Source organism: Tachyglossus aculeatus, chromosome 3 (genome assembly GCF_015852505.1).
Source record: "Tachyglossus aculeatus isolate mTacAcu1 chromosome 3, mTacAcu1.pri, whole genome shotgun sequence".
NCBI lineage: Eukaryota > Metazoa > Chordata > Mammalia > Monotremata > Tachyglossidae > Tachyglossus > Tachyglossus aculeatus.
In genome coordinates, this window is record NC_052068.1 from 30,126,704 (window position 1) to 30,139,003 (window position 12,300).

General features: G+C 41.4%; 1 protein-coding gene across 15 annotated transcripts in view; it reads right to left on the reverse strand.

Annotated features, from left to right (window-relative positions):
* Positions 1-12,300, reverse strand: part of KCNMA1 (potassium calcium-activated channel subfamily M alpha 1) — a 950,458-nt gene that overhangs the window by 103,344 nt on the left and 834,814 nt on the right. For all 15 annotated transcript variants that reach the window (XM_038743623.1, XM_038743619.1, XM_038743612.1 and 12 more), the window contains one exon: positions 7,523-7,646. In XM_038743623.1, coding sequence (XP_038599551.1) covers positions 7,523-7,646 — 124 coding nt within the window. The remainder of the gene's footprint in view (positions 1-7,522; positions 7,647-12,300) is intronic.

Genomic DNA, 12,300 nt, shown 5'->3' on the forward strand with positions numbered 1-12,300 from the left:
CTCTGCCAATTGTCTGCTGTGTGACTTTGGGCAAGTCACTTAACTTCTCTGTGCCTCAGTTACCTCATCTATAAAATGGGGATTAAGACTGGGAGCCCCACATGGGACAACCTGATCCCCTTGTATCCTCCCCAGTACTTAGAACAGTGCTTTGCACATATTAAGCACTTAAATGCCATTATGATTATTATTACTATTAACAAACACCATAATAATAATAATGATGCTAAGTATATTTTCAGGGAGAATTTATTGTCACTTAAAATTTTTGCTCAAGATTTGAATCTTCACTTACTCTGGACCTGATGTAAGAGGGGAGAATGCTGAACAGACACGTGGAAACAAGTGAATAACCTTTGCTCCAGAACATTCATTCATTCATTCAATTATATTTATTGAGCACTTACTGTGTGCAGAGAACACTGAGATCTTTATGTCTACTTGCTTGAGGACAACATTTTAGGTTTATCCAATCCCTTCTATATGGTCTCCAATTGGTGAGACATTATCAGTTGCCTGACACTGCCTCCTTAATTGGAGGGAGCCCATCTCAGACTAGAAACTGCCTCTGAATGGAGACCTCACTCAACTGGCAGGTTACTGACTCATTCATTCATTCAATCGTATTTATTGAGTGCTTACTGTGTGCAGAGCACTGTACTAAGCACTTGGGAGAGTACAATACAACAATAAACTGACACATTCCCTGACCATAACGAGCTTACAGTCTAGAGGGAGGATCTCCAGCCATCTGGAGAGGATCTCTGATGAGAGCATGTCACATTAGTTCTAGAGTGATTGATTGATCAATCACCTCCTTCAATTTCCCATGGCTGGCTGATACTAGAGCCAAACAGCACTGTGGGGACTCCACCACCTCTAAGCAGGAGCCATCCACCAAGCCAGATATCAAGTTAATGACAAGGTGTACATAATCATGGTTTATGACCCAAAGAGCTACATGCAAATCCCCTTTCATTTAATAAGTCCGTTTCTATTCTGTCATGAAAAAACCCCCCCAAACCTGAGGATTCTGAATTCATTTTTGATTTTCTTCACATGGTCACTGTGTCCAATCGCAGTGCAGTGATTGGATGTTTAAATCGAGTTAATCATTTAGTGAAGGTTCTTTCAGTGGAGCAAAGGAAAAAACAAAAACAAACACTGAAATGGCACCAAAACCAGGCCAATAGCTTTCTCTCTTTTCCTTCAGAGCTAGCTTGGAAAATACTGTCTTTGGTTAGGTGACAATATTGCCTTGGCTACCAAGGATAGCCACCAACTAGTCTATGATGCTCTGGTACCACAGTTTTGCATGTCCTTGCAAATTGCTGCACCTCTCCTATGCATGTTCATCAGGAACATGTCTGCAGGGAAGAGAGGATGCAAGAGATGGTTCACAATTCACTATGAATAATTATGGTGTCCATTAAGCACTTACTCTGCCTCATGCACTGTGTTGCCTAGATATAAGACAATCAGATCTGACACATCCCTGTCTCATCTGAGACTAAGAATCCAAAAGTTATAATTAGCATCTAGCTTCCCAGATCTCCATGAATGGACCAAGGCTCATCCATTATTCTCAGTATTTCCTCACCATCATCATCAATGTTCATAATAATAATGATAACAATAATAATAATCATGGTACTTTTGAAATGCTTACTATGTTCCAAGCACTGTTGAACCACCTGGATAAGACCAAGCCTCCACGTCTTCAGCCTGCTGTATTGAATTGCTACTGATTTTGACTCAGAATGTTTTGCAGAAATATTCACTCATACAGAATCATAAAGAAAGCAGCATGGCTAAATGGGAAGAGCCCGGGCTTTGGAGTCAGAGGTCACGTGTTCAAATCCCAGCTCCTCCAATTGTCAGCTGCGTGACTTTGGACAAGTCACTTCACCTCTCTGGGCCTCAGTTACCTCATCTGTAAAATGGGGGTTAAAACTGTGAGCCCCCTGTGGGACAACCTGATCACCTTGTAACCTCCCCAGCACTTAGAACAGTGCTTTGCACATAGTAAGCACTTAACAAATACCATTATTATTATTATTATTATTATTATTAAGATGGAAGGGATCCAGAGAGGTCATCTGGTATATCCCCCAGCTTCCAGGCAAGTGAATAATTAAACTATTCCTTTTTTAAGGGTATTCAAAGATGGAGACTCCAAACTCTCTATTAGTATTTTGAATTCACCAAATAATATTTATTAAGCACTTCATGCACAGTAGCTCACCTATCAATAGGGATATAATCTCATATTTAATATATTATATAATATAATCTCAGCTGTCAATAGGGATAATTGACTCAGGAATGGACACTGATTTTCAAGCAATATTTGAGGAGTTATTTTTAAGTAAGTGAATGAAGATACTCAGGAGAGACAATTTTTAGTTCAGGTCCAATTCAAGCATTTCTGGAGGATAGTAGAAAAAAAACACCACAGAGATATTTCCAATATAATGACCATGAGCCAAGTTTTTTTTAGTGTGTGTTAATCACCTATAAGGCCAAATGTTTCCCAGCATGCATGACTTAAATATGAGCACCATCCATTTAATCTACAAAACCAGACATTTCTTCATCATATATCGATGTAGTAAGTCTTTGAAACAAGGCTTTGAATGGTTTTGCTGGTCACGTATACAGTTCAACTACAATACTGACATTTTCAGACTTGAAAAGTGAACAGTTGAGTCCTTTATCATTGCCTTATACCTACTCCAGGGCTGAGATTACAATAAGTGCTTAATAAATACCATAAGTAAAGAGATAAATAAATTAACTAAATAGAAGTTCAGAACTGCCTAGTTCTGATCATTTTTTTTTAGAGATCTCTATTTTGGTTTTATCACTACTGATGCTCTGCCAGATGTCATACTGTGAATGTACTTCTGGGGGTCTCTATTATGTTCCGAAAGGAAGGAAGTTCTGTTTGGAGCACGGGAGAAGGGGAATGGTTGGTGGAGGGAAAGGGTATAACAAATAATGACGTGAGAAGCAACTTGGCTTAGTGGATAGAGCATGGGCCTGGATGTCAGAGGGTAATGGGTTCTAATCCTGGCTTTGCCACATGTCTAATGTGTGACCTTGGGTAAGTCACCTAACTTCTCTGGGCCTCAATTCCCGCATCTTCAAAATGGGGATTAAGAGTGTGAGCCCCACATTGGACAGGGATTGTGTCCAACCTGATTAACTTGTACCTACCCCAGTGCTAGAACAGTGCTTGACACATAGTACGTGCTTAACAAGTACCATCATCATTATTATTATTTTTATTATTAATAATTATTATTATTAAAGAGCTACTGGCTTTGGTGGCAGCATGCCCTAAATGAGTAACAGCTGTGACCACAAATGTGGCCTGTGGATAGTGTTATGGACATAGATGTGTGAATTTGTGCGGGTCGGGAAACCTCTCTCCCTCCCTGAGCATCCTGCTCTGAGAAATGAAGAAACCAGGATTTAATTCACTAAATCCAGGACAACCCTCAAGGCTTCTCCTACAGCATTATGAGGAAAACATTTAATGGAAGGTTCTTAGGTTTCTCTATAAATCATATGGAAAAGACTGAAGAACTAGACTCAGCATCTCAGAAGCCCAATATGAAAAAAAAAAAAATCATGGACAGAATTTAAAGCTCCTTATGTGAACAAATGATCTGTCCTCAAGACTGTGAACTTGTTGTATGAAGAGAATGTGTCTATTGTTCTATTGCTCTCTCCCAAGTGTTAGTATAGTGCTCTGTACACAGTAAGCACTTAAAAAATACAACTGACAGTCACTGTTTTTACCTGGCTCATGTATGCTGCTATTATGAATTCTATTATAGAAGTAAGCACATTTTTCTTGTCCTGTTTCTCTCCTCTACCAACCCCTGCGTGCCCCCCACACATTATCTCTCCCTCTCCCTCTCTCTCTCTCTCTCTCTCTCTTCTTTACCCCACATACTTCACATGGAGATGGCCTCTTGTGATCTCCAACATCTCCAGAGAGGCATATTAATTTCAAATGCCCAGATCAAACAATGGTTGAGTTAGTTTCCAGAATTGACTGCTGTATTGATTCCTTAAATGCCAATATTGCATTCCACAACGATGTCAGAGTTATTACAGCAACCCCAGAGGAGAAGCCAGAACAAGCTTACATACCCTGATCGTTAGGAGGAACCAGGGCTGTCACCATTATTGGATTTACTCTGCAACAGTGCAGGGAAATCCAAGATACTGGTCTCAAGAAAAGCTTTATAAACTGCGACAAACATGAGGATCCACTGGGGAGCTCATTTCAAATATCATCAGTTTTGGGTTGGAGATCTGGAGTTAGTTACTGGCTGCTCTGAGTCTGAACAAGTATGAATATGTGAACGTTAGCAGTGGAGACTCAGCTGCTGACTGTAACGGCTTGTGATGGGACGTCTAATTATTTTTAATTGGCTGAGTCAGCTGGGTGGCTAGAGAAGTGTAGTAAGTATACTGAACATGAACGGGACCCAAGAAAGTGTCTGAGGCTGCTCTGTGGAGCTTGGGAGAAAGGACAGCTAGCTCTCTTCCTCCCTTCAAGGCCCTGCTGAGAGCTCACCTCCTCCAGGAGGCCTTCCCAGACTGAGCCCCTTCCTTCCTCTCCCCCTCGTCCCCCTCTCCATCCCCCCATCTTACCTCCTTCCCTTCCCCACAGCACCTGTATATATGTATATATGTTTGTACATATTTATTACTCTATTTATTTATTTATTTATTTTATTTGTACATATCTATTCTATTTATTTTATTTTGTTAGTATGTTTGGTTTTGTTTTCTGTATCCCCCTTTTAGACTGTGAGCCCACTGTTGGATAGGGACTGTCTCTATATGTTGCCAATTTGTACTTCCCAAGCGCTTAGTACAGTGCTCTGCACATAGTAAGCGCTCAATAAATACGATTGATGATGATGATGATGACAGAGCAGGAGGCTGAGATACAGGTAGAGTCGAAAAGGCCTCTGAATATTAATCTCTGGCCTCTTAGTCATTTACAATAATAATAGTCAAATACTTGCTTATCATCATCATCATCTAATCGTATTTATTGAGCGCTTACTATGTGCAGAGCACTGTACTAAGCGCTTGGGAAGTACAAATTGGCAACATATAGAGACAGTCCCTACCCAACAGTGGGCTCACAGTCTAAAAGGGGGAGACAGAGAACAAAACCAAACATACTAACAAAATAAAATAAATAGAATAGATATGTACAAATAAAATAAATAAATAAATAAATAAATAGAGTAAAAAAATATGTACAAACATATATACATATATACAGGTGCTGTGGGGAAGGGAAGGAGGTAAGATGGGGGGGATGGAGAGGGTGACCAGGGGGAGAGGAAGGAAGGAGCTCAGTCTGGGAAGGCCTCCTGGAGGAGGTGAGCTCTCAGCAGGGCCTTGAAGGGAGGAAGAGAGCTAGCTTGGCGGATGGGCAGAGGGAGGGCATTGCAGGCCCGGGGGATGACGTGGGCCGGGGGTCGATGGCGGGACAGGCGAGAGCGAGGTACGGTGAGGAGATCAGCGGTGGAGGAGCGGAGGGTGCGGACTGGGCTGTAGAAGGAGAGAAGGAAGGTGAGGTAGGAGGGGGCGAGGTGATGGAGAGCCTTGAAGCCGAGGGTGAGGAGTTTCTGCCTGATGCACAGATTGATTGGTAGCCATTGGAGATTTTTGAGGAGGGGAGTGATATGCCCAGAGCGTTTCTGGACAAAGATAATCTGGGCAGCAGCATGAAGTATGGATTGGAGTGAGAGAGACACGAGGATGGGAGATCAGAGAGAAGGCTGATGCAGTAGTCCAGACAGGATAGGATGAGAGCTTGAATGAGCAGGGTAGCGGTTGGGACGGAGAGGAAAGGGCAGATCTTGGCAATGTTGTGGAGCTGAGACCGGCAGGTTTTGGTCCTGTACTAAGCATTAAGGAAGATAACAAGATTATCAGGTCAGGCAGTGTCCCTTTCCCTCATGGAGCTAACTGTCTGAGAGGGAGGGAGAACAGCTATTTGATCCCCATTTTACAGATGACGATATTGAAGCCTAGAGAGCTCAAGTGACTTGGTCAAGGTTTGACAAACAGGTAATTAGCAGTAGGCAGGTGTTATTTTTATAACACCACAGTTTCTTCAATTGTAAATAAGATATGCCCTTTTAACTTACCTCCCTTGGTTGTTTAGAGACAGGGATGTCTAGGCCAGAAGGGAGGTGGATGGGAGAAGCTCTTGGGTCTTCCCTTAGCCAGATTTTGAACAAGTCACAGAATCTCTCTTTGCTTCAGTGTCCTACCTCCATCAGAAGGCTTTTCTTGATTAATTTTTCTTTCACCAATGTCATATCTTCCCAACTACCACCTCTGCATTTTTATATCGTGTTTATACTTATGCACACCGAACCTCCAACAATGCACTTATCTGTCTCTCCACTATCTTTTTCCTCCCTTCTGCAAATCGTTTTGTGCGTGTCTCTACCATCAGATTATAAGAGTGGAGTGTGTATCTAATTCTATTTTACCCTCCCTAGTGCCTCTTAGTCTGCACATAGTAGGTGCTCAATAAACACTGGTGACTGAGTGATAATTTCTGTCCATTCCCAGATGTTCTGAGGATTCAGTAGAGGTGCTGTGCTTCAGAAAGATTTCAAACCTTTAGAAACATCCCAGTGAGGCTGTTTAATAAGTGCTATTTGACAATGAAACCGAAAAATGCACAGCCCAATCCCAGGGTTTTGAAACCAAAAGATCTGCTCAAAGAGATTAGATGCCGATCATTTCTAAGCAAACTTGGACCAAGTCTGCTATGTTATCGCTTCCAGGAAGCTCTCTGTTTCTCAGATTGGAAGCACCAATTGCTTGGTTATTTACTTCTAGGAAAGTAGTTCTTCCAGTCCCTGAGTAAAAGAAAAACCAGTGGAACTCAAAATAACTCTTCATCTGAAATAATTCTTAAAAAATACAGAGCCCCTTAAAAGGCTGCATGTAAATACATGGAGACCAAGCAATACGATTTCTGTGGACTTGCTTTAAAAGGGAAGGAGAGATCTAATAAAGCCAGTTTGACATGTCTGATGCATCTCCTGACCAAAAAATCCATGATTAGAAGGCAACAATCCAAACCAATGCTATTTATTGAGCACTTACTATGTGCAGAGCACTGTACTGAGAGCTTAGGAGAGTATAATCCAACAGAGTTATATATCACAAAATAACCTTTAAGGATGGAAAATGAGCATTGCATCCTCAACTCTATATGGTTAGTCTTATCTTGACTTCTAAAAACCAGCATGAAATCCTGTGATTTGGTCAAATACAACAGGAAAGAGAATTAAACTTGCTGAAGTTGCGGGACCTAAATTTCTAATTTCAAACCAATTACATTTTTTTGTTTGTTTTAAATAGCATTGGTGCCTTCAAACTAGACGACAGATGGTAAAGTCCATGGCCATTTAAGCGAAAGTAAGACAGAATGTGCGTTAGTTCTTTTTGAGTCACCTACCAGAATCACCTTCTCTATCTCCTTGGCTGCACACCAGTGAAACATCCCTGTAGAGTCATATTTTTTCACATTGGAATCCATGTTGTCGATCTGATCATTGCCAGGAATTAACAAGGGGTCATGCCTGTAAGAGAAACAGGGTAAGTGGAAAATACATAATTAATAATAATTATGGTTCTTCTTTAGCACTTATTATGTACTGAGCATCAGTGAGGTAGATACAAGATAATCATACAAGATAAGTGCTGGGGTAGATACAAGATAATCATCTTGGACTCAGTTCCTGTCCACAAGGGCCTGACAGTCAATGAGTAGGATTTAATCCCCATTTTACAGATGAAAGGACAGAGGCACAGAAGTGAAGTGACCTGCCCAAGGTCATACAGAAGACAAGTGGTAGAGTCAGGATTAGAACCCAGGTCCTCCAACTCCCGGGCTCATGCTCTTTCCACAAGCCAATGCTGCTTATATAAATTATGGATGGGAACGTATTCCAAGAGCTGAATTTTCAAAGAGATAAAAGCCCAAAGTGAAATAGTTGTTCTGAAAGGTGGCTCTTTCATGTTAATCTATTCCCTTACAAACAGTAGAAAAGTCATTGCTACCATTAACGTTCTAATAAATCCTCTTACATTTTGGAAGGGGTCCAAATATCACCAATTAACTTCAAACATCACCTCCACACCTCTCTAACCTGTCTCCTGGAGGCCCCAAAATGTCCTCCCCTCTTCCCTCCCCTCCCCGTTCCCCCCTACCCCTGGAACCCAAAAGGTTGCTATTAGCATTGGCAGCGAAGTGGGAGGAATAGGAACAGAGCCTCATGCTGACTTGACTGGCATGAGGATGGAAAGCCAATTACTTGCTCTATCTGACTAAAACTCCTGATGCGATGCTCTTCACAGTAAAAGCTTTAACAGGCTGCACTTTAAATATTTTAGCAATTTGCCCAATCAGATTTCGCTTTCCCAAACTGAAGTCCTTTAAAGATTCAGCAGGCTGTCACTTCAGAGGAGATTGACTACCAAATGTCCACATCTGGAATACATGATTTCAATTCCAAACAACAGTTCCCTCCTCTTTCTTGACAACTGTATCGGCGTTAACCTTCCAACTGCTTCCACATCAATTTTTTTTCAGACCATAGAATTGCTCAGATGAAGAAGTCAAAGCCCAGGAGCATCTTAATAAACTTGCCTTGAGTACACTGAGCCACATTCACACTACATTGTCAGATGTATCTGTTGGGACGCAGTGATTAATAGGAGAGGATCTAACACAAAGACCAAAATGAAGGGCATGGGAGACCACTCTCTGGGCATCTACTGGAATAGTAGCAACATCCTGGACGGAAGGGTAATAATAATAATAATAATAATGGTATTTGTTAAGCGCTTAACAATGTGTGCCAAGCACTGTTCTAAGTGCTGGGGGGGATACCAGGTGATCAGGTTGTCCCATGTTGGGCTCACAGTCTTAATGGCCATTTTCCATATGAGGGAACTGAGGCCCAGAGAAGTTAAGTGACTTGCCCAAAGTCACACAGCTGACAGTTGGAAGAGCTGGGATTTGAACCCATGACCTCAGATTCCAAAGCCTGTGCTCTTTCCACTGAGTCATGCTGCTTCTCTACAGAGGAAAGATGCCAGAACAGAGGAATTGTCTTTGTCAGCTTTCAATTTATCCCAGCATTTGGTAGAATGGGAAGGCTGGTGGGAAATTGAAACAGGATCTGTCCTGCATCAGATCATGAAGTGGCTGTTTCAGTGGATCAGCCCAGAGGAAAGATGACGGAGTGGAACTGAGAGTCAGAGAGCTGGGTTCTAATCTCAGGTTTGTCATGCTGTTTGATGTTGGGAAAGTCACTTAACCTCTCTGAGTCTGAGTTTCTTCATCTTTAAAATGGAGAGAAGATACCTCTTCTCTCTGTGTCATACAGTGCAAGTCCTGAGACAAAGACTATGTCTGTGCTGATCTTGAAAGTAATCCAGCTTTTATCATAATGCTTGGCACATAGTACTTGTTTAATAAATACCATAATTATCATTACTAACACACAAAAAAAGGCATTGTAATATGTTAGGTATATTTAAATGTACATTTATGAAATTCAACTCATCGTCAATTTTGTTTATACTGATTTTTATTTGGGCACAGTTGCATAGGTTTATTTCTAGATGGATAAGGATTACTCTTCAGGGTTAATCTTCTTTTGTGTATTCCCCAAGTATAGTAGCTGGAATAGGACTTTGCACATAAATACCAATGATGATGATAAATAGAAATGAACTGATTACAGAGAAGAATGGTAAATCATTGGGTAGACATAGCCTGGAGCTACAGAGAAATAGGTCTGATCTTGGTTTTGTCACTGTCTTCCTGAAATCATTCCCAATCTTGCTTGGCCTCAGTTTCCCAATCTGTAAAATGAAGCTAATCCCATTGATCAAGCTCCTAAAGAGCACTGGGGGAACGAAAGAACTACAGAAAAGTTTAATGATGGACTAGGGCTGGAGATGTCCTAGGTAAACAGAAAAAATCTAGAAAGTTGCATTTTTCACATCTATGTTCTTTTGGTTCCAGATAACAATTCCAACGTCCTATGCTACAGATTGGGCAGGCTTGATTTAAAATGCCATTCTTTCTGGACTTGGCAGCAGACAGAAAACCTTTTATCATCTTAGGAAAGAAGCTAAATGCTAGCCTACAGCAGCAAACTGAAAAATTCTGTCTGCAAGACAAAAGCCTAGTGAAACCACAAATCCCCATTCTAACTGCTGTGAGGAAGCCAGCATTATATTTTATAGAGCACTGGTTCCCTTGCAGGCATACACAATGGCCCCCATTTTATTTTGCTATGGATTCTTTAATTTTGGCCTTTAGAATTTTGGTCATAAGTAAAAGTAGTATATAAAAGGACTGTAAACTTGTTGTGGGCAGGGATTGTCTTTATTGGTGTATAGTACTTTCCAAGTGCTCTGCACACAGTAAGTGCTCAATAAATACGATTGAATGAATGAATGAAGCCACCTGAATGTTGCAGCCATTTTTATGCTTCCTTGTGGTTTTCCACTCCCATTTCAAACAATCTGGCTGATCTGAATGATCTGAACCCGTCTCGGTATATTGAACAGTCTTACTTAATGGCTGCTGCATATACAGGACTGTACTGAGTCTTAGGGAGAGTACAATACAAGATTTGATAGGCACATTCCCTGCCCACAAGGAGCTTACATTCTAGGCAGGGAGACAGACATTAATGTAAATAAATAAATTAAGGATATCTACATAAGTGTTGTGAGGCTGAAGGAAGGTGAATATCAAGTGCTTAAAGGGCACAGATCCAAGAAGGGAGAGGGAGTAGGTGAACAGAGAGTTTAATAGGGGAAGGACTCTTGTAATAGATGTGATTTTAATAAGACTCTGAATGTGGGGAGAGTTGTGGTCTGTCGTATAAGAGGGAGGATATGGGAAAGGGGTCAATGGCAAGCAGTGTGGCTTAGTGGAAAAAGCAAGGGCTTGGGAATCAGAGGTTCTAAACCTGGCTCCAAAACTTGTCAGCTGTGTGACTTTGGGCAAGTCCCTTGACTTCTCTGTGCCTCAGTTACCTCATCTGTAGAATGGGGATTAAGACTGTGAGCCCCATCTGGGACAACCTGATAACCTTTCATCTCCCCCAGCTCTTAAAACAGTGCTTGGTACATAGTATAAACTTAATAAATACCATCATCACTATTATTATTAAGGTAGATGAGATTGAGGTACATGAATAAATTGGCATTATAGGAGCAAAGTGTGTGGACTGGGTTGTAATATGAAATCATGGAGGTAATTTAGGTGGGGGCTGGCTGATTGAATGCTTTGACGCTGATGATAAGGAGTCTCTGTTGCTAGGGTGGAAGGGCAACAACAGGAGATCCTTGAGGAGTGGAGAGACTTGGGCTGAAGGTTTTTTTTTAGAAATGCTGTAGAATATGCATATAGGATATGTAGTATATAGGCTACCCTTTATCTGAAGCCAACTTCTAAATGGTATCTATCAATACTGCTTGCATGGATAAGTAGAAGGCATTCACGGCCTCAAGAGAGAAATCTCGATGAGCAAATTAAACATCAAGGAACCTATTTCTTGGATCTTTGGGAATATGCAGAAGACTGATAAAATGTAATTGCCTCTAGTTTGTTAGCAAATTCTCCTCGGATCTTTGGAAAATTGGAAGGTTTTCTCATGCATCATCATGTGCTCTGGTGGCTGGTAGGAGGAACCCAGAGAACAGTCATTCCAAAGACCAAGAGGATAATAATAATAATAATTCTTATAATAACTGTGGTATTTGTTAAGCACTTACTGTGTGCAGGGTGTTGTACTAAGCCCTGCAGTGGATAGAAGTAAATCGGGTTAAACGCAGTCCCTTTCCCAAATGGGGCTCACTGTCTTAATCCCCATTTTAGAGTTGAGGTAACTGAAGCCCAGAGAAGCAAAGTGACTTGCCCAAGGACACAACAACAGACAAGTGTAAAAGTCAGGATTAGAACCCAGGTCCTCTGACTCCTAGGCCCAAGCTCTATTCACTAGGCCAGGCTTCTCCTCAAGAGGACATCTGCCTTTCTTAGATGATGCCGATGCCACTGAAATTTCCTCCATTTACTGAACTGATTTGGGCTCACTCCTGGCAAGTCATTCTTCCAGCATGTTGTTTTAGAGTAGATAGGTGGAAGAGGTGGGGAGTGTGAAGAGTGGAAGTTCTATTTCTCCCAGTATTGACCCCCAATTTGGTTCA